Source organism: Salvelinus fontinalis, unplaced genomic scaffold (genome assembly GCF_029448725.1).
Source record: "Salvelinus fontinalis isolate EN_2023a unplaced genomic scaffold, ASM2944872v1 scaffold_0771, whole genome shotgun sequence".
NCBI lineage: Eukaryota > Metazoa > Chordata > Actinopteri > Salmoniformes > Salmonidae > Salvelinus > Salvelinus fontinalis.
The window spans coordinates 33,371-57,064 of record NW_026600980.1 but is presented as its reverse complement, the minus strand read 5'-3'; the positions used below and the strand labels follow the sequence as shown (position 1 = coordinate 57,064).

Here is a 23,694-nt window from a genome sequence, read left to right as displayed (position 1 = left end):
TTAACAAACACTGTATATCCCCAAAACATGGTTAAAACTATAATGTTGGTATCATGGATGGTTGCATTTCTCCAGCCCCATCCCTCAGCTTTTTACCGAAACAGGCAGGGAGTACGCTTTGTTATTGTTTCTACTGCTGATTGCTGCCCCCGTTACTCCTCAAGGTCCAAGGACTGTATGTTATTTTCAGAGGTAGACTGGCTCTGGCAGCTAAAATAGTCAAATATTCCATCTAAATGTGAATCGATTCTCAACGGGCAGGGAGTACGCTTTGTTATTGTTTCTACTGCTGATTCTCTGCCCCCGTTACTCCTCAAAATAATTTCACATAATACTTTCATATCACATAACAATTATTTCACACGATACTTTCATATCACATCAAAATAATTTAAAATACTTTAACATCAAAATAATTTCACACAATACTTTCATATCACATCTAAATAGGTAACCAGTCTGTATAGATAGATAGCTAAGTGAATTAAATATCACCAGCTACCTAACTTCATATTAGCTATCTTGATGTATTTATCACTGTAAAAAACTAACTCCAAATGCATTTGTAGGTAGCTAGCTACCAACAATAAGGGAGGGTGAAAGGATAGCAGCCCCAACTGTCAGTGAGAGAGGAGGCTATTCTGGATAGGGCAGGTACTTTTGTGTAGTTCCTGTCCCTAGAAGTGAGGACGGAGATAATAGTAACATAATATTCAGTGTGGTGTAATTTGACTATAAAGAAGTGTGTTTCTTGTGAGGTTTTCTGTCCTCAGATAAAGAGCGCTATGAAAAGCCAGTCTACATATGAAGAGGTCCCAATGAAGAGCAGTGGTTCTCAGTCCTGGGGACTCAAAGAGGCACATTGTTGTTTTTGCCTCAGCACTGCACAGCTGATTCAAATGATCAACTCATTATCAAGCTTCAAGTGGTATTTATGTATTCATTTGTGATGCTATCCTTGATATGATCCTGTTATTGTCACATGCTACACATGCACATATGTGTGCCCATGCATCTATCAATCCAATGTTATCATGATTTGTTATCAGGGATATTATACTTTAGTAATCCACAATGACCTGGTGATGTAACAGTCTAATAATTACATTGTCTTCCATATTGCTACAGATACCTTGTAACTGGAGATTCCTTCAAAACGATTGCCTACAGTTACCGTGTAGGGCACTGCAAGGTTGGGTGACCAGGGTCATCTGGGACTGCCTCCTGGAGGAATTCAGATGTGTGAAGGCTACCTGTGTCCTGCGTAACTTCATGAGGATGGACACGCGGACCTGGAGGGGATCTGCAGATCGCCGCCGTGTCCCAGAGGAGGAGTCTGCTGCTCTGCAGGATGTTTCAAGGATGGGGTCCAACAACGCAGCAAGAGAGGCAATCCGTGTTCGGGAGATCTTCACCTCCTACTTCTTCAAAGAGGGTGCTGTTCCCTGGCAACACCATAGACTACACTATGCACAACCAAAGGCTCTTTTAAGAGGGTGCTGTTCCCTGGCAACACCATAGACTACACTATGCACAACCAAAGGCTCTTTTAAGAGCCATTCACATTGCAATAAGAGTATTCTTCCATTTACTTAGCAATGTCAACTGCAGTTATTCAATTCACAGTTTCTCTCCCTTTAACTGTGGCTCCTTCCACCTTCAACGAATAGGCAAGAGGGCCAACCATAGAGAATAGTAAGACACTTCCTTATTTCTATAACTACGCTATATTGTTTGTCCTCGTTCGTCCGTTCATGTTTTTCAGCATAAAGTACTCTGCAGCCACTTAGTGTGGTGTGGACACCAGGTGAGGCCACACACAGATTCCTGTTGAACACTGTGGCTTTACCTACCTTATTTTCTCAATAACAGTCTCTCTCCTTCACTTCATCCCTCTCTCCCCTTCTCCCTAAATCCTCTAGGTTATATCATCTGTGTCGGTGAACCCCTCCTGCATCTGAACTGGCTACATAGAGGGCACAGCATGGTCAGAGGTGAGAGGTCACTTGTTCAGGACAACAGGAAGTATTATAAAGAGATGCTTTACATTGAAATACAGATAGATGCAGTAGTCCCAGAGTTAATGATCCCAGGTCAGTTTATATTATACAGGAAGTATTATTAAAGAGATGCTTTACATTGAAATACAGATAGATGCAGTAGTCCCAGAGTTAATGATCCCAGGACAGTTTATATTATACAGGAAGTATTATTAAAGAGATGCTTTACATTGAAATACAGATAGATGCAGTAGTCCCAGAGTTAATGATCCCAGGTCAGTTTATATTATACAGGAAGTATTATTAAAGAGATGCTTTACATTGAAATACAGATAGATGCAGTAGTCCCAGAGTTAATGATCCCAGGTCAGTTTATATTATACAAGAAGTATTATTAAAGAGATGCTTTACATTGAAATACAGAGAGATGCAGTAGTCCCAGAGTTAATGATCCCAGGTCAGTTTATATTATACAAGAAGTATTATTAAAGAGATGCTTTACATTGAAATACAGAGAGATGCAGTAGTCCCAGAGTTAATGATCCAAGGTCAGTTTTGCATTTCACCTCCTGATTGATGACTAACAATGTTAGAATAAAAAATAAAAACACCAGGCTTAAACATGCTCTCTCTCTCCACCTGTCTCTCGTCTGCAGATATGTTTTGATGTGAGAGGATGCCAACCCCCAGTCCCATCATCGCCACCTCACCTGCTTTGAAGATAACCTTTGGGAAGACTAGAGACACTGTTATGTAATTGTGATGAACTGAGAGAATATTTATGTAGCACTGTGATTCATTAATCATGTGCTGCCTTCCCTGCTCCTATGTGCTTACCTCTTTCCCTTTCTGTCTTTTACACCTCTCCCACCACCACCTCTTTCTTCCTCTGTTTTTATAATTCACAACAGATGTGCATTGAAGGACAGATTGAACTTGTATTTATAACACTTGGATAATGAGCTTTTCAATAAAGCGTTTCACATTCTCTACTGGTTGAAATGAAGTGTAATGTGATGAAATACTCCACCTATCCTGTGTTTATCAGATCAATGCAGATGAAGGGCATTAGATGTTGAGATGAACCGGTGTTGGAGTATTTACATGATGCATAGGAAGTGTAGTGTTCTGTTTTTAACATTATATTTCATTATATTTCTGTATATATGAATTAACTAGTTAAATCCTGTTTCTAGTCTATTAGTTACAATGTGTAACCATTGATGTCCCAGGACCAAGATTGGTAAACACTGTTGAATTGTAATACATACATGCAGACACAGCGTCATTCAAAGACTGGAATTTGATACTCCTGGTATTGGATATGACTGAAAAATAATCTCAAAGACATTCATACCTAAACTGCACCTTTATTTGCCATGGTAGAGTACATGATCAGTGAATATATTAAATGTACAGGCTACAATGTGGGGATCTCATGCATGGTAATAACTACATGTATATACGACTTGCATCCTTGGCACAACATGATATTATAATCTACTCAATCCATAGGCTTCATTAATGTCATTCAGGCTGTTTTGAAGTTGATACAACTGGCTATGATAGCTGAGGTTCATAGCTAGGTTCTGAACTAATATGTATACCAAACGTTTGGGTCCATACACAGATCGGCTAGATAGCTAGCTACACATCCATGGGCATACAGGGATTTTAATCATCCACTGCACAATAAGCAAGAACATAGCTAGCTACGTAATTTCATCTATCTGCATGGTAAATATCAGCAAGGAAAGCTTACAAAATTGTACATTAAATTTGCAGTAAATTCTTCAGCTAGCTAGATTCTTTACATCCACTGTTTTCCAAAACGACAGTCTGGTTTGCTGGTTGTTTCAGGAGTCCCTAAAACAACCAGAATTACAATTTCATACTCATGTCACAACACCCATAAAGCTAGCCAGCTAGCTGGCTAATGTTAGCTAGTCAGCTAGCTGGCTAATGTTAGCTAGTCAGCTAGCTGGTTAATGTTAGCTAGTCAGCTAGTTGGCTAATGTTAGCTAGTCAGCTAGCTGGCTAATGTTAGCTAGTCTGCTAGCTTGCTAAATCACGATTTTTGGAAATGAACTTTATGATAAAAAAATGCATAATCGTTTGTCTCTACATTAACTAACATTCCTGTCAACTGTGCATGTTTTTGCATGATTCGTTTTGACGTTATAATCCCTTACATTTGCTTCCATCTTAGTACTGTTGTCCACCATCTTTGATCCAGTTCAGTTTTGTGTAGGAGTACCCCTCTCTCCTAGTATTTCTGTCCACCATCTTTGATCCAGTTCAGTTCTGTGTAGTGGTACCCCTCTCTCGAACTATTTCTTTCAGCCATCTTTGCTGAAGAAAGTCTAACAATCACTAGTGCAGCAGCCTCCCCCGGTCCTAGTGCCGCCCCAGTAAGAAGTTTAAGATGCGATGGAATGGTTGACGAAAGAAATAAATCACAGAAAAAATATATAGACTGATATTGATTTATTCAGGGGGGGCTAATTAATATTTTAGTTCTAGCGACGTCTCTAGTTCCTACCCTTTAACTTTTTGTCTGAAAATTAAATATACATTTTACTCAACTACCCAATCCAGTCAGCAGTGTGGGAATTTAAGGCGCCGCTGCTACTGTGACGTATAATCTAGTGGACGGAACGCTTCTTTCAACAGCAGCAACAGACAGTCAGACACCTCGGTAGCTTGCTGGACACAATAGCCGAACCAATAAAGCTCTTTAGATGCTTTCGTTTTTTTATTAGCCACTGTGTTTTAAAACCACTTCTGTCGTCTAGTTAGTTATCCGATTTAATTTAATATTTACGGTGTTGTTGTTATTAGTCAGCTGGCGGACTGGTTAAGTTAGCATTAGCCTAGCTAGCTAACATCCCGACCATGCGGTCACTAAGCTACTCTTCTCCTGCTAAAGATAATATCTGCTGGATGGAGAAAGAAGCTCTGATCTTTCTGGTGAAAGAGGAGAAGGGAGAGGAGGATGTCACAGTAAAACAAGAAGTAGAGGGTGAGGCTGTTACAGTGAAGGAGAAATACGTTTCAGTAAAAGAAGAGGAAGAGAAAGGGGAGGATGCCGTATTTGGAGTGAAAGAGGAGGAAGGGGAGATGACTGTCACATCGAAAAAGGAGGACGAGGAGGAAACTGGGTGTCTGAGGCCGGTTTCCCAAACGCATCTTAAGGCATCCAACGATGAAATTAGCCATAAGATGGTTTTGAGAAACAGCGTCCTGATTAATACTAGTAAGTACTGTCTTAAATACCAAACTCGGCAGTTGTTGAACTGATGTGTGGCGTTAAAGGGGAAATCTGCAATTGCTACATCAATTTTTGGACTTTTAAATTATTTATATATAGCCATTGATTCTTGAAGAATATAACACATGCCTCATGAGCTTAGTTCAACTGTTGTACCCCATCAGGACCCCAAATAAGCTTTTTTTACTCTAATGTTTAGAAACAATGTAAACCAACATATCGCCTCAACATGGTTAAAACTATAATGTTGATATCATGGATGGTCTGTCTATGAATTTGAAAGTAGTTACATTTCTCTTATTACCAAAACAGTGGTGGAACGATTTTTTAAACCGCAACAAAATGGCTGCTCAGAAACTTGGTTTGGTAAACAGCTGGGGGATGGGGGCTGGAGAAATGTAACCACACTCAAATTCATAGAGAAAGCCATTGTAGCAACCTTCAGGCTATCCCCTGAATTCACTACACTATGAATACAAAGACTGGCCATCCATGAGGTCAAAATTATTGTTTTAAACAAAATTCTAGGATATATAGTGTATATTCTAGAATTCATCCATGATGTCATAGTGATAGTTTAACCAGGTTTCTAGGCTATATATTATATTCTAGAATTCATCCATGATGTCATAGTGATAGTTTAACCAGGTTTCTAGGCTATATATTATATTCTAGAATTAATCCATGATGTCATAATGATAGTTTAACCAGGTTTCTAGGCTATATATTATATTCTAGAATTCATCCATGATGTCATAATGATAGTTTAACCAGGTTTCTAGGCTATATAGTATATTCTAGAATTACCAGTGTAGATTTCCTGTGGGGGTGAAATTATTAGAGCTGTTGATAAGTCATTGTATAATATTCAGCAATTTTTTTCATGCCCTTACTTTAAAGGCAAGACATATACCTAGATGTAATTACATTCATGAATTGGTTTGAAACCTTTGTTTTAAACCCTTCTCAAAGTTGTTGCTTTAAGTTGTTTGATGCTCTAAGCATGCTGTTTGATTAAATAATTACAGATACACAAGTTACTCGAGGTAGCCAGTCATCAATATAACCGAGAAAAACTCTTCCCTCCCGCTGCTGCTGGACTTTGTAAATTCTGTCGTTATGCTCCTGAAGTTTTCAGTAATTAACTACACCAGCGGTCGTCAAACTTTTCCATTTAGAGACAATGTATCTGACCATTTCTACCGATCTGCGTGCCAGTTATGATTTTCATATGCACATTTTTGTGGAACAGTTTCATTTAATTTGTAATAGTATCTCAAAATCATTGTCTGTGATTAATCTACATTCTATCTAAATCTAAATGAAAATTATACAAATCTAAAAGTAACTTTTATTGCCAACTATGTAAAAAAAATAGCCGACATAAAAAATAAAAACATTGCATTCTGCAGATAGAAAATATCCTGATAAAAATAAATATCCTAGAAATCACATTGGCTGCTCATGGCCTGTCTACAACAAACTTGAAACATTGTATCAACTATCAACTTGGTCCCCCGAAACTTGTGATGGCAAGCTTGCGACATTGTCTAAAATATTCTGGGCCCTCAGTTTCCCGCGCCAGTGAGTTTGGGACAGACACAGCTGTAGGCTATTTGTGCAAAAGATAAGAAGTAATCAGGTATTTTATTACATTTCCACTGGATCAGAGAATTACATTTTTTCCTTTCATGCCGAGTGGAAATATTTTACGAAAATACTTGAGGAACTATTGTCGTATGCAATTGATTTTGATTAGACTTTGTTTACTTGCTGTTTGAGGCGAAGAAAAAAAATACTTTGAGAAGCTCCACAGCTCATTAGTGGTGGTGCGTTAAGACAATGAGAAATACTATCAGACATCCTCAAATGGGCACATTTATAGGCCTACATTTGCACACAGGCCAGGTAGACTAGTCCTACTTCTATATGCGTAGTTAGGTGTGCGTCCTTACTCAACATTGACAGGAGTGTTTCAAACAAAAGACAATGAATAAATTGACTAAACTGACGCATCTTGCGGGGTCAGGTCTGGGTGATCTGACAGGGGCTGTTTAATTTAGTATCCGTTTGGGTCGGTTGGGGAATGATTGTATTTTCCCATGGTATGTTTTACTGAAGTTGACTGACTGAAAGGGAGTGTAACTTTATGACTGGATTCGGGCTAAACTTTGAACATTGAGATATTAAAGACATGATAGATCAGACGCAGAGTATATAAAGGAGTGAGATCTGTAGAAAGACAGAGTGGCTGTGGAATGTGCTTGGTGGACGGGAGGAGATCACAGGATTGCTATAGGGGAAGCGGATGGACATCTGTGGAGTAGGCGAAGGAAGGGTTGAGGTCAGGTCAGATCCCCTGAAGGGAGTAATAAGGGTTTAGTATCCTGTTACCCTCTTCCTGTCGACACAGAAGATGTAAGGATTGGAGAGGAGGATTGTCCAAAGTGGGGTATATATACTTGTGATGGTGAGAACATGTTGTCTGAATTACAGCTCTAACGACCCTTTGGGATGAATTAAACTTGGTTAACCTCTCTTGTGTATGTGGGACGCTAGCGCCCCAACTCGACCACAGCCATTGAAATAGCAGGACGCCAAATTCAAAACAACAAAAATCTCATAATTCAAATTTCTCAAACATACAAGTATTATACACCATTTTAAAGAAACACTTCTCGTTATTCCAACCACAGTGTCCGATTTCAAAAAGGCTTTTCGACGAAAGCACACCATTAGATTATGCTAGGACAGTGCCAGGACAAGAAAAACCACACAGCCATTTTACAAGCAAGGAGAGGCGTCACAAAAAACAGAAATACAGCTAAAATTAATCACTAACCTTTGACGATCTGCTTCAGATGACACTCCCAGGACTCAATGTTACACATGTATGTTTTGTTCGATAAAGTTCATATTTATATCCAAAAGCCTCAGTTTAAATTGGTGCGTTATGTTCAGAAATACTTTGCCTCCAAAACTCTCCTGTGAAATTCCAGAGAGCCACATCAAATGACAGAAATACTCATCATAAACGTTGATAAAAGATATAAGTGTTTTACATGGAATTAAATATAAACTTGTTCTTAATGCATCCGCTGTGTCAGATTTCAAAAAAGCGTCGAAAGCACATTGTTCAATATTCTGAGTACAGCGCTCAGAGACAAAGCAAGCCATACAGTTACCAGCCATGTTGTGGAATCAACAAAAGTCAGAAACAGCGTTATAAATCTTCACTTACCTTTGCTGATCTTCGGTGGAATGCACTCGAAAGACTCTCAGTTCCACAAGAAATGTTAGTTTTGTGCGATAAAGTCCATATTTATGTCCAAAATCCTCCGTTTTGTTCAGGTGTTCCCTTCACTATTCCAAATGCACCAGGCACGCTCAGAACATCAATACGAAAAGTCAAAAAAGTACCATCAAAGTTCGTAGAAACATGTCAAACGTTGTTTACAATCAATCTTTAGGATATTTTAATCAAAAATCTTCAATAATAATCCAACCGGACAATTGCGTATTACAGAAGAATTACAGAAGAAAAAGAAACTAAGGCGAGCATCACAGGAATGCGCGAGAGTGCACCAATGTTCTTCAGGAAGCCCCCTCGTCAAACAGCTCTTATTCTCTCATTTTCCACAATGGAAGCCTCAAACAACATTTTAAAGACTGTTGACATCTGCTGGAAGGCGTGGGAAGTGACCCCATAGACACAGTATATTAGTAAGTCATTAAATTGAAAAACTACAACCCTCAATCTCCAACTTCCTGGTTGGATTTCCTCAGGTTTTTGCCTGCCATATGAGTTCTGTTATACTCACAGACATTATTTTAACAGTTTTGGAAACCGTAGAGTGTTTTATATCAAAATCTACATGTTATATGCATATCCTAGCTTCTGCGCCTGAGTAACAGGCAGTTTACTTTTTGCACGCTTTTAATCCTCTTCGAAGGGGTTGACACTCTAGACCCAAACTATTACAGACCTATATCCATCCTGCCCTGCCGTTCTAAAGTCTTTGAAAGTCAAGTTAATTATCAAACAGATCACTGACCATTTTGAATCCTACCGTACCTTCTCCGCTGTGCAATACAGTTTCCGAGCTGGTCACGGGTGCACCTCAGCCACGCTCAAGGTACTAAAGGATATCATAACAGCCGTCGATAAAAGACAGTACTGTGTAGCCGTCTTCATCAACCTGGCCAAGGCTTTCGACTTTGTCAATCACCGTATTCTTATCGGCAGACTCAACAGCCTTCGTTTCTCAAAATGACTGACTCACCTGGTTCACCAAATAACAAACTAACAAACCTCCAAATGAACTTCAATGCCATACCTGGTTCACCAACTACTTATCAAACAAGAGTTCAGTATGTCAAATCGGAGGGCCTGTTGTCCGGACCTCTGGCAGTCTCTATGGAGGTACCACAGGGTTCAATTCTCGGACCGACTCTTTTCTCTGTATATACCAATGATGTTGCTCTTGCTGCGGGTGAATCCTTGATCCACCTCTATGCAGACGACACCATTCTGTATACATCTGGCCCTTCTTTGGACACTGTGTTAACAAACCTCCAAACGAGCTTCAATGCCATACAACACTCCTTCCGTGACCTCCAACTGCTCTTAACTTCTTGAGAATACAGGGGGTGCTGTTTCGCATTAGCATAATTGCCTCTACAGATTAAACTGCCTCTTATTCAATTATTGCTGTTACTATATGCATATAACCATATACCATTGGATAGAAAACAAGCTATGGTTTCTAAAACCGTTCCAATTTCGTCTCTGAGTCAAACACAGGTCATTTCACAGCACTTTCCCTGAGCCAGAAGAAGATTGCAAGATGTGTATGCTCGCTTCAACGCTCTGCCTATATATGGTCATGCCACCTATGACCCGAAACACACTTCATTCTTCTTCCTCCGGGTGTCAGGAAGTTGTCAGAGGAGAAATTTTTTGTTTATCTTGTACTGACGTGAAATAAGACCTATTTCTTTAGCGTGACCGACAACTTCCGGTTTTCTCAGACGCGCGTCTTAGAGCTGCCATTGTCTTTTGTTATGCTGACGTTACGGATGAAAACTATCTCCGTCTCGAAGTTTGTTTGATACATGTGACCATATCACCGTAATGTATGTTTTTTCAATATAGTTTAATCAGATTATTAGAATTTTTTCGGGAGTTTTGCCGTGTTCCGTTCTTTGAGTTTTTTAACTTTGGACAGGGACCGTGCCAGTCGACCAGTACCCAGGCTAAATGAAGAGGGGAAGTTGCCATTGTGAATGGATTGAACGACTCATCAGGACTAAGGACACCTTGATCAACATTCTGATGAAAGATCAGCAATAGTAAGAACCAATTTACGGTGTTATTTCATATATCTGTCGTGCATGTGAACTGGTCGGGCGCGTCCAGCTGGTTCTGGCTGGCCTGGTTATGCTAATTTAGCGCTACATTTTGTTTTCGCTATAAAACATTTAAAAAATCTGAAATATTGTTTGGATTCACCAGATGTTGGGCTTTCAATGTCTGTACGCTGTGTATTTTTTCTGAAATGTTTTAAGACAAGTAATTAGTTATATAACGTTGGTCTCTGTAATTGTTCTAGCTGCATCAGCACTATATCAGATTGTAGCTGCAATGTAGAACTGTGATTTATACCTGAAAAATGCACATTTAAAAAAAAAAACTATGCTATACCATAAATATGTTATCAGACTGTCATCTTATGAATTTGTTTGTTGGTTAGTGGCTATCAATATCTTAGTTTAGCCGAATTGGTGATAGCACCTGATGGAGTAAGAAACTGTTGGAGTAAGAAAATGGTGTCTTTTGCTAACGTGTTTAGCTAATAGATTTACATATTGTGTCTTCCCTGTAAAACATTTAAAAAATCTGAAATGGTGGTTTTATTCACAAGATCTGTGTCTTTCATTGGGTGTCTTGGACTTGTGATTTAATGATATTTAGATGCTACTATTTAATTGTGACGCTATGCTAGCGATGCTAATCAGTGTGGGGGAGGTGGGGGGTGCTCCCGGATCCGGGTTAAGTACTCTGTAGAGGTTAAACGCTAGTAAAACTAAATGTATGCTCTTTAACCAACCGCTGCCCGTAACCGCCCGTCCAGTATCACTACTCTGGACGGTTCTGACTTAGAATATATGGACAACTATAAATACCTAGGTGTCTGGCTAGACTGTAAACTCTCCTTCCAGACTAATATTAAGCATTTCCAATCCAAAATTACATCTAGAATCGCCTTCCTATTCCGCAGCAAAAGCCTCCGTCACTCACGCTGCCAAACATACCCTTGTAAAACTGACTAACCTACCGATCCTTGACTTCAGCGATGTCATTTTCAAAATAGCCTCCAACACTCTACTCAGCGACCTGGATGCAGTCTATCACAGTACCATCCGTTTTGTCACCAAAGCCCCATATACCACCCACCACTGCGACCTGTATGCTCTCGTCGGCTGGCCCTCACTACATATTCGTCGCCAAACCCACTGGCTCCAGGTCATCTATAAGTCTTTGCTAGGCCGCCTTCACTCAGCTCACTGGTCACCATAGCAACACTCACCCATAGCACGTGCTCCAGGAGTTATATCTCACTGGTCATCCCCAAAACCAACACCTCTTTGGCCGCCTTTCCTTCCACTTGTCTGCTGCCAATGACTGGAACGAATTGCAAAAATCGCTGAAGTTGGAGACTTAAATCTCCCTCTCTAACTTTAAGTATCAGCTATCTGAGCAGCTTACCGATCGCTGCGGCTGTACACAGTCCATCTGTAAATAGCCCATCCAACTGCCTACCTCATCCCCATGTTTTTATTTACTTTTTTGCTCTTTTGCACACCAGTATTTCTACTTGCACATCATCATCTGCACATCTATCACTCCAGTGTTAATTTGCTAAATTGTAATTACTTCACTTTTATGGCCTATTTATTGCCTTACCTCCTTACTCCATTTGCACACACTGTATATAGATTTTTCTATTGTGTTATTGACTGTACTTTTGTTTATCCCACGTGTAACTCTGTTGTTTTTTTGTCGGTCTGCTTTGCTATATATATGAGAAATATACAAATAAAATCTTTACTTTATTGACAACACCCAAATGGATACTGTCATTAACGTGGTTCTTCAATAATTACTTATAAATCTTCAAACATATTAAACTGGACATTCAAACAAGCCTTACAATTATAATCCAAAGTAGTGTGAAATGTACTCATAATCAACCTGGAAATAGAGGTTACTCCCCGGAGTTTTCCCCCATTCACATTCAGAATACATTGTGAAAAACTAAAAGCTTTGCTCACCATTTTTGCTCCAGGCAGATATACTACATCCATAACTTGTGGTTTCCTCATTAGCAGATATACTACATCCATTACTATCGGTTTCCTCATTAGCAGGGAGGTGTTTCTGCAATCAAATTGTGTGCGCATCGCCCTTGTTCCGCAATTTTATTAAACACAGAAAGGGGCCATTATTGGAGACCAAAAGTCGTCTGACACTGCTTAGAGTTTCAACAACATGAATAACTTATTTCTAGTCTACAATCATCGATCTTACTACTAAAATATGACTATTCTTGCTCATTTTAAGACAATTGTCAAATCATTTTAACATTCATTACAGACGTCAAAAACATCATGGCTACGCTGTTGGCATCACCTTTTACAGTGGATTTCCACTGTTGTGGGCCTTTAATCATCTGACTTTGTTGTTCACACAGGAGAGATACGGGACTATCGTGGATCCTTTGGGGAGCCTCAACAACCACATGATGCTGACGAGGCAGAGAAGAGTCTCTCCAGATCAGAACACCTCAATAAACACCTGCAGAGATCCACAGGGAATAGAACTCACTGCTGCTCTGACTGTGGGAAGAGATTCACCTCATCAGGCATTAAAATTCATCAGAGAACACACACAGGAGAGAAACCTTATAGCTGTGATCAATGTGGGAAGAGTTTTAGTCAATCTGGAGATCTGACCATACACCAGAGAACACACACAGGAGAGAAACCTTATAGCTGTGTTCAATGTGGGAAGAGTTTTGGTAGATCTAGCTATCTGACAGTACACCAGAGAATACACACAGGAGAGAAATCTTATAGCTGTGGTCAATGTGGGAAGAGTTTTACTACATCTAGAAATCTGACTTTACACCAGAGAACACACACAGGAGAGAAACCTTATAGCTGTGTTCAATGTGGGAAGAGTTTTGGTAGATCTAGCTATCTGACAGTACACCAGAGAATACACACAGGAGAGAAACCTTATAGCTGTGATGAATGTGGGAAGAGTTTTACTACTTCTGCCTATCTGACAGTGCACCAGAGAACACACACAGGAGAGAAACCGTATAGCTGTGATGAATGTAGGAAGAGTTTTACTACATCTGGCTCTCTGACTTTACACCAGAGAACACACACAGGAGAGAAACCTTATAGCTGTAATCAATGTGTGAAGAGTTTTGTTACATCTGGGCAGCTGAATGTACACCAGAGAAAACACACATAATAGAAATCTTATAGCTGTGATCAATATGGGAAGAGTTTTACTCAGTCAAACAACACCAGAGAATACACACAGGAGAGAAACCTCTTAGCTGTGACCAGAGGTAATCTGATAAAAGATCTCTGACTAAACATCAGAAAATACATGAAGCAGTTGTTTCATGATATCAATGAATTAATGTCACAATGTAGAATGTTTTAACATTGTAGTAGGAGTATTTTAATGATGTCACAATGTAGAATGTTTTAACATTGTAGTAGGAGTATTTTAATGATGTCACAATGTAGAACCCTAAACGTTTGTCCCCTGTTCTATTGATTTCAACATGATATGGATATTAGCCTCAGGGGGAAAATCCAGGCTCTGAATTGGAAGAGTACTATTTATGTGATTTAGTAAGGACACATTATTCCCAGATTCTGTGTGGTTTTTGAGCTGTTAGTTTTAGCAGGACGTGCAACCTCATCGCCCTCCTGTCACATAAATGATTTTAGCATGATATCGATTAGTTATGACAAATTAGTGTTGCGTTCCTTTGTTTAGCGACCCCTACATTTAAATGCATTCCAACATCACTTACAACCGGATTTCCCCCCTAATTGATATCAGTGATTTATTGCTACTTGTCAAAACAACTTTTCTGGAAATATGATTATTGTGGCAGATGTTTGTGTAAATAGCACATGTTATGTTTAGGTTTTCAATTTATCCCAAACTGTTTCTGCATATTGGTTATTGATTTGGACACGTTAAAACTGTGTTTTGACATTGAGGCTATCCCACCTAGCACAGTGTAATTGAAAAGTTGTTGAAAATAAGACAATGCAATCAAATATTTTTTTTTACATTTTTTATTATACCATGCCTTACCATTAAGTGAATTTTTTGACAATACATATTATCAATGGGGTGTACATTTGGTTTTGGTAATTCATGTTTACAATTCATGTAACTTTTAGTAATCATAATTATTTATGCAATCAACTGACAATTTTCGGGTATAAATATATTGACATTGTTGCCCTTCTTTTAGAATAGCAGGGTTCATTCTCAGATGTGCCAACCCAAATGTACTAGAGCATGACATTGGGGACTGGGCCCCGATCCAACAACATGCCTATCGAGTGAACCCTGAAAAGAGAGAGAGAAGCTCTGCAGTGAGGTGGAAAGTTACTACGGATATTGCAGGAGTTTCCTCTTGAAATCAGACACGTCCGTGGTAAGGACAACTTGGTTGCTGATTGTCTCAAGAATGGGCAGTCAAAAAGATTTGTGTTTTGCCAGTGAGTTGCCATGGATCACAATTCATTTTGACTGCACGATTTTCCGTATTGGAGATGAGTTTTGTTTGGGCTCGTTCCAAGGGGACGAGAGTTCTAGAAGCTAGTGGGTTTTAGGAAGAAGAGAGTTCTAGAAGCTAATGAGTTTTAGGAAGACGAGAGTCTATAGAAAGAAAAAGGAGAAAAGATACGATATTATTATACGATTGTATATTATTAATTAGAAATATGTGTTTTTTCTTGTTTTTAATTGTTGACTGCCAGTAGACACCATGTTTATATTGGTGAAGCATTTTAGTTGATTATAATGTGAAATGGAAATTGTTTTCTGTTGGTGGTGAGCAAACTTGTCCAACAAAAATATAGGATATATTTGTTGTCTTAAGGGGGAAGGTGTTACAGGCTTTGGTTTTTCCATTTATGTTTTGAGGTTGGACTCGCCCATATAGCTTGTTAGCATGTATAGCTCGTTAGCACGTCTAGCTCTTTGGCACGTAGGACGCACTGATTGGTGTCACCTCGTTAGTAAGTATGTGTTACACCTGTGCTGGCTTGTCCATCTCGTTAGTGGGAAGGTATTTCACCTGAGCTGGTCCAGGTTCTATTTAAGAGTGTTTGGGCCAGTGCTCCAGTTGTCTTGATAGATGTGGAGAGTCAACACCTTTTAGTTGCTCCACCTTTTTGGTTTGTGTCCTAGCTTTAAGTTTGGTGTGGGTTTTTCTTTTGTTTGCCTCTTCTTGGGCAGATTTAATGGGTCTCATGGTGGGTGTCTTTTATGTCCCAGTTGTTGTTACTAGTAAACTTCCAGTGGACACCCCCATAGTGTCTTTCAGAACCCCTCCTAGAACCTGTTTAGTTGTGGTTGTTATCAGTGATTCTTTGTTAATTCCATCTTCTGTTTGAGGAAAAATGTTGGTTTTCTTGCTGGAGAACGTAACATCAAACAATGGAGTAAGACATGATATTTTGGGTTGGATATTGCAGTGAATTGTTCATATTTTAATCGATGACATTTACTTAGAATGCTCATTAGTTTTTCAGTTATTCTGTTTTTTATCCTCAATATTTCTGTTTATTTTCATTGTTTTTTCCTGTGAAGCCATTGTGTTGCATCCATGTCTGAAATGTGCTGTATAAATAAAGCTTGATTTGAACATATTGCAAAACAAATGAACCCAATGACTGACCAAATCAACAGACTCTTGCCAAAGCAACACATATCTTGGTCCATCTTAGTGTAAATTCAGTATGTCTTCCACTATGGTATGTATGTTCAGTATCACTTTTCAACCAACCCAGTCCATTTGTTGAAATCAACAATATGTTAAAGGATTCAACTTCTGAAAACTGAAACTAATACATGGATCAAACAGATCAATCCCACTTTTCCAGCCTACTGAAGGCATGGTGGAGTGGTAAACACCACTCCCGGCTCTACCAGGGGCTTGAGGTGGTCTCCCACAGCTCTGCTTATGTCATGTTCTGTGGCCTTGCCGTTCCATTTCTTGACTGCCCCTGCCACACAGAAAGAAACACATTTGTCATATTATATAAAACACTCAAAGTAATGGATATGGAGCATCTATGGCCTCAGTTACACCTGGCACCTACATGTGACTTCTGTCATCTGATCACTCCAAGCTGCATTAGGTTCAGATCTACCAGGATGGGCCTTTGACATTTAAAATGGTTACGGTAGGGGTTGCGGGTAGACCGTACACAACGCAGAACGAACCACGCTACAAACAGAAGTTGACATTTAAAATGGTTTATTAAGGGTTTAGGTAGCGTTGTCCCAAGGATCCCGGGTAGCATTGACCATTGTGCATTCTTCTGTCTCTTTTACATAGCAGGTGATGGGTTCTGACTTCTGTACTTTTAAATATGAAATATCCTTATGTGAAATTGAATGAAACAATGTTTCATATGATGTACAATATTCCATGATGTTTCTATATGATAACAATAGAGTAATATATTTAATATGCCATATACTATTTTATAGTATTGTTTTAACAGTTTCACTAATTAATTTTAATTACCTTAATCATTATGACACACCCCTCACTATTATCATTGGTTACACTAATTGCACTGTTTGTCTACATAACCTGGTTCAAGTATTCATGACATCACCCTGAGGAAGGCACAGTGATGCCGAAATGTTGGTAAATACCCATTAAATTGCTGGGAGTTTATACGTGGAGTGTGAGACTTTCTTTATTTTGATAGTTTATAGTTTATTCGCCGTTAGTCAGCACCTCCACACAAACAATTTTTCTGGGTGTGCGCCAGCTCATGATTTTTAAGGGTAGGTAACAACACATCCGCCATGCTGATCCTCAACACAGTGGCCCCTCAGGGGTGCGTGCTCAGCCCCCTCCTGTACTCCTTGTTCACTCATGACTGCATGGCCAGGCACGACTCCAACACCATCATTAAGTTTGCCAATGCCACAACAGTGATCACCAACAACGAGGAGACAGCCTATAGGGAGGAGGTCAGAGACTTGGCTGTGTGGTAACAGGACAACAACCTCTCCCTCAACGTGACCAAGACAAAGTAGGTGATTGTAGACTACAGGAAAAAGAGGACCGAGCACGCCCCCATTCTCATCGACGGGGCTGTAGTGAAGCAGGTTGAGAGCTTCAAGTTCCCTGGTGTCCACATCACTAACAAACTAATCACGGTCCAAGCACACCAAGACAATCGTGAAGACGGCACGACAAAACCTATTCCCCCTCAGGAGACTGAAAAGATTTAGCATGGGTCCTCAGATCCTCAAAAGGTTCTACAGCTGCACCATCGAGAGCATCCTGACTGGTTGCATCACTTTCTGGTATACCAACAGCTTGGCCTCCAACCACAAGGCACTACAGAGGGTAGTGCGTACAGCCCAGTACATCACTGAGGCCAAGCTTCCTGCCATCCAGGACCTCTATACCAGGCGGTGTCAGAGGAAGGGCCCCCCCACACACTCTGTTATGATCTATGCATTGTCACTTTAATAACTCTACCTACATGTACATATTACCTCGACTAACCTGGGCCCCCGCACATTGACTCTGTACCAGTACCCCCTGTATATAGTCTCCACATTGACTCTGTACCGGTACCCCCTGTATATAGTCATCCACATTGACTCTGTAACGGTACCCCCTGTATATAGTCATCCACATTGACTCTGTAACGGTACCCCCTGTATATAGTCTCCACATTGACTCTGTACCGGTACCCCCTGTATATAGTCTCCACATTGACTCTGTACCGGTACCCCCTGTATATAGTCATCCACATTGACTCTGTAACGGTACCCCCTGTATATAGTCTCCACATTGACTCTGTACAGGTACCCCCTGTATATAGTCTCCACATTGACTCTGTACCGGTACCCCCTGTATATAGCCTCCACATTGACTCTGTAACGGTACCCCCTGTATATAGTCTCCACATTGACTCTGTAACGGTACCCCCTGTATATAGTCTCCACATTGACTCTGTACCAGTACCCCCTGTATATAGTCTCCACATTGACTCTGTACCGGTACCCCCTGTATATAGTCTTCACATTGACTCTGTACCGGTACCCCCTGTATATAGTCTCCACATTGACTCTGTAACGGTACCCCCTGTATATAGTCTCCACATTAACTCTGTAACGGTACCCCCTGTATATAGTCTCCACATTGACTCTGTACCAGTACCCCCTGTATATAGCCTCCACTTTGAATCTGTACCGGTACCCCCTGTATATAGTCTCCACATTGACTCTGTACCGGTACCCCCTGTATATAGTCTTCACATTGACTCTGTACCGGTACCCCCTGTATATAGTCTAGCTATTGATATTTAACTTCTGCTCTTTAATTACTTGTTCCTTTTATTTCTTATTCTTATTTGTACTTTTTAAAACTGCATTGTTGGTTAGGGGCTTGTAAGTCAGCATTTCACTCTAAGGATTCACTGTAAGCATTTCACTACACCTGTTGTATTCGGCGCATGTGACTAATACAATTTGATTTGATAGACTCATAGTACAGAATGAATGACTGACTGCCCAGTTCAACATCAGTTCACCGTCTCACCTCATACTGTATTGGAGCAGCAGCAGCTGACTGCCCGGTTCAACATCAGTTCACCGTCTCACCTCATACTGTATTGGAGCAGCAGCAGCTGACTTGATCGTTGATGCTAATCAGCATGTGTTGAATCTGAGAGTAAATAGAGCCGACTACAACTCTAAAAATGAAGGGTTCAACTGGAGTTGTTCTCAGATCCCCTAAGAACCGTAGGGTTCTTGGTCAATGAAAAACAGCCCCAAGAGGTTCTTCAAAGAACTTCTTAGAAGGTGGGGTTCACTCTAACTTTATGGAAAAAGGTTTATTCAATAAATATAGCAACTCCTCTCATATTGGGAAGAACCCCCCCCCCCCCCTAAATTTTCAGGACTTAAGTGCAGTTTATTTCAAATGTAGTACCCGGACGGAGAAAATCCAATAAGCGTTTTATAGTTTCATCTTTAAAGTGGACACACTCCCATCAGTTTGAGACAACTGCCCAGACTTTGTAGACAGTTTAATAATGCTTAAACCTCATCTTTATCAAATGATCCATTAAAGATACCAACTCAAAACCTACATTCGTCTACATATGGGTTGTTTAAATTTTATCTAATTATATTCCCAGTATTACTTTATCAAATCTCTAGTAATCGATTATACACACATACAATTCATCTTATTTTCATATATTGTCACGTTCCTGACCTGTTTTCTTTTGTCTTGTATTTATTTAGTTGGTCAGGGCGTGAGTTGGGTGGGTTTGTCTATGTGTGATTTTCTATGTTGGGATGTTTGTGTTCGGCCGGGTATGATTCTCAATCAGAGGCAGCTGTCAATCGTTGTCCCTGATTGAGAATCATACTTAGGCAGCCTGGGTTTCACGTGTGTTTTGTGGGTGTTTGTTTCCGTGTTTGTATTCGTGCCACACGGGACTGTTGTCGGTTGTATTCATTTTGTTATTTTGTTTCATGTTAGTGTTCAGTTTCGATTTAATAAATTATCATGAGCACTACCCACTCTGCGTGTTGTTCCGATCCATGAGGAGAACGACTATGACGACCGTTACATATATTCACAGAATCCATATAAAACGTAAGAAATTCTCAGGTACTCATGACAACCATTCCATTTGCTTTTTCAAGGACTCTCCATAGCTACGAAGCAGCTCTCCAAACATACTCACAGCGGAACCCAAAAAATATATGTTTGTTTCCCGGACAATGACTGGAATTCAACGGTTCTCTAACCTCCCAGAGACCACGGCAAAATCAAGCCTCCCAGGAACTATAGACCTTCCGCTGCTTTCTAAACTATCATCCCCTCTCAATACCACCCCGTGATCTTCTATGATGGCAGTGAAGTAACAGAACGTTCTTTCAAAGCTTATTATCCACATGTCAATCATCTGATTCAGAATATTTCTATATGACGAACTATAGATCTCCGTGAGGAACTATAGATCTCTGTGAGGAACTATATAGATCTCTGTGAGGAAAAATAGATCTCTGTGAGGAACTATAGATCTCTGTGAGGAACTATAGACCTCTGTGAGGAACTATAGACCTCTGTGAGGAACTATAGACCTCTGTGAGGAACTATAGACCTCTGTGAGGAACTATAGATCTCTGTGAGGAACTATAGATCTCTGTGAGGAACTATAGATCTCTGTGAGGAACTATAGATCTCTATGTTACTATCCAAACTTCTGATTAAGACTCAGTCACACAACTCTCATAACGCAGTCACACAACTCACATATCACAGTCACACAACTCTCATATCGCAGTCACACAACTCACATATCACAGTCACACAACTCTCATATCACAGTCACACAACTCTCATATCACAGTCACACAACTCTCATATCACAGTCACACAACTCTCATATCACAGTCACACAACTCACATATCACAGTCACACAACTCATATCACAGTCACACAACTCTCATATCACAGTCACACAACTCTCATATCACAGTCACACAACTCTCATATCACAGTCACACAACTCACATATCGCAGTCACACAACTCTCATAACGCAGTCACACAACTCTCATATCGCAGTCACACAACTCCCATATCACAGTCACACAACTCTCATATCACAGTCACACAACTCACATATCACAGTCACACAACTCTCATAACGCAGTCACACAACTCTCATATCGCAGTCACACAACTCCCATATCACAGTCACACAACTCCCATATCACAGTCACACAACTCTCATATCACAGTCACACAACTCTCATATCACAGTCACACAGCTCTCATATCAGTCACACAACTCTCATAACGCAGTCACACAACTCTCATATCAGTCACACAACTCTCATAACGCAGTCACACAACTCTCATATCAGTCACACAACTCTCATAACGCAGTCACACAACTCTCATATCGCAGTCACACAATGCTATTCCCAAACATACATAATCAATTAGTTGTTTTTGAACAATATTTTAATCTGCAGGAATATTTTCACATTTCTATTTCATGGTTATTTCCTAGGATAATGCAACTGATACATTTACATCTTTCAATACTTCTAAAATGGGGTCCAGGTTTAAAACAATTACAGGTTTAAAACAATTACAGGTGCACCTTACTATCTTATATTATATCATAAATGGTCTTAACTAGTAAACAGAGATTCTAGTTTTCATCCAGTTCACAGATAGCTGACTGGGCCCTGTTTACACCTCCACACAGGAATACACACTCAGAGCCTCCTGACTGGGCCCTGTTTACACCTCCAAGGTACCCCCCTCACACAGGAATACGCACTACGAGGCTTTTCTAAAAAACTAAATTTTGCGTGTTTCGCTCACCTCTTTTTTTTTAAACTAGGTTTGAGATTTGGTATCCACTCGGCTCGCTGCCTCTCAGATCAAAGGTGGGTCCATCTGCTCCATTACCAAAGTGTGGTCTCCCTGAGCTGCCTCTCAGATCAAAGGTGGGTCCATCTGCTCCATTCCCAAAGTGTGGTCTCCCTGAGCTGACTCTCAGATCAAAGGTGAGTCCATCTGCTCCATTCCCAAAGTGTGGTCTCCCTGAGCTGCCTCTCAGATCAAAGGTGGGTCCATCTGCTCCATTCCCAAAGTGTGGTCTCCCTGAGCTGCCTCTCAGATCAAAGGTGGGACCATATGCTCCATTCCCAAAGTGTGGTCTCCCTGAGCTGACTCTCAGATCAAAGGTGAGTCCATCTGCTCCATTCCCAAAGTGTGGTCTCCCTGAGCTGCCTCTCAGATCAAAGGTGAGTCCATCTGCTCCATTCCCAAAGTGTGGTCTCCCTGAGCTGCCTCTCAGATCAAAGGTGAGTCCATCTGCTCCATTCCCAAAGTGTGGTCTCCCTGAGCTGCCTCTCAGATCAAAGGTGGGACCATATGCTCCATTCCCAAAGTGTTGTCTCCCTGAGATCCCATGTTAAAGGGATCCCTGGTGCACCATTTACCAGGTCATCAGGAGCGTCACCAAGTCAAGATTAACATCCCCAAATGTGGTTAATTTCTTTCATATCAAATGAGGAGATAAACTTATCACACAAGTCAGAGATATTCTTAAACTAAATCTTTATTCACTTATTAATAAGGGAGCAGGTCAATACAACACACACATATAAAGTGAATCAATTGAGTGCTCTACGATAATGATGGCTGGTCGACAAATCACCCCCATAAGATTTGTTGAGAGCCACGAGACAAAAGTACAAAGGTCTTTTATAGCCAAGATACACCCCTTTCAACCTACATGACCAACAATAAACGTATAGAACGGGTCACAAGGTTAAGATTTGTATGAAAGATACTTATAATTCTCAGCAGACAGTATCTGCTGTAAAAACAGTACTATTTGTGTAGAGACCAGGGTCTGGCCCTGAGGTCATCTCTCCCTGGTACCATATAGAACTGAAACATTAACTCATGCTCTGGAATGTGGTCTCTTTAGGTTTTATCACCCAAAAAACATTGGAAATCTCCTGTCAGTGTTATCTCCCAGAGGCCCATCCTAAGTAGAACACACAGACACAATAGTTCTAAGAACCCTCTATTCTGTTGCATAAAACAACCATTTGATCCAATAAAAGTATTATACCATAATGTTGCAGTTTTGCTCACAGTGTCCACTAAAAGTTGACTAGTAACAACAACTGGGACATAAAAGACACCCACCATGAGACCCACTAAATCTGCCCAAGAAGAGGCAAACAAAAGAAAAACCCACACCAAACTTAAAGACAGGAAGCAAATCAAAAAGGTGGAGCAACTAAAGGTGTTGCCTCTCCACATCTATCAAGACAACTGGAGCACTGGGCCAGACACTCTTAAAACCTTTTCTCAATAGGGGGTGCTGTTTTCACTTTGTAAAAATTTAGTTCCCAAATTAAACTGCCTCGTACTCAATTCTTGCTCGTACAATATGCATATTATTATTACTATTGGATAGAAAACACTCTCTAGTTTCTAAAACCGTTTGAATTATATCTGTGAGTAAAACAGAACTCAAGTTGGAGCAAAGTGGGAAATCTGA

General features: G+C 40.3%; 1 protein-coding gene and 2 long non-coding RNA genes across 3 annotated transcripts; 2 read left to right on the top strand and 1 right to left on the bottom strand.

Annotated features, from left to right (window-relative positions):
* Window positions 1-1,297: 1,297 nt before the first annotated feature.
* On the top strand, window positions 1,298-2,992 carry LOC129847320 (uncharacterized). Its single transcript, XR_008758401.1, has 2 exons — window positions 1,298-1,994; window positions 2,657-2,992. It is a non-coding gene; the product is annotated as an uncharacterized LOC129847320 (long non-coding RNA).
* Window positions 2,993-3,354: 362 nt separating this feature from the next.
* Window positions 3,355-4,440, bottom strand: LOC129847321 (uncharacterized). The gene is made up of 2 exons (XR_008758402.1): window positions 4,193-4,440; window positions 3,355-3,866 (listed from the first exon to the last, which is right to left on the bottom strand). It is a non-coding gene; the product is annotated as an uncharacterized LOC129847321 (long non-coding RNA).
* A 221-nt stretch (window positions 4,441-4,661) lies between these two features.
* On the top strand, window positions 4,662-14,954 carry LOC129847319 (gastrula zinc finger protein XlCGF17.1-like). Its single transcript, XM_055915076.1, has 2 exons — window positions 4,662-5,256; window positions 13,026-14,954. Exons 1-2 carry the CDS (start codon window positions 4,896-4,898, stop codon window positions 13,814-13,816), a joined length of 1,152 nt encoding a protein of 383 aa, XP_055771051.1. The 5' UTR covers window positions 4,662-4,895; the 3' UTR covers window positions 13,817-14,954.
* The last annotated feature ends 8,740 nt before the right edge of the window (window positions 14,955-23,694 follow it).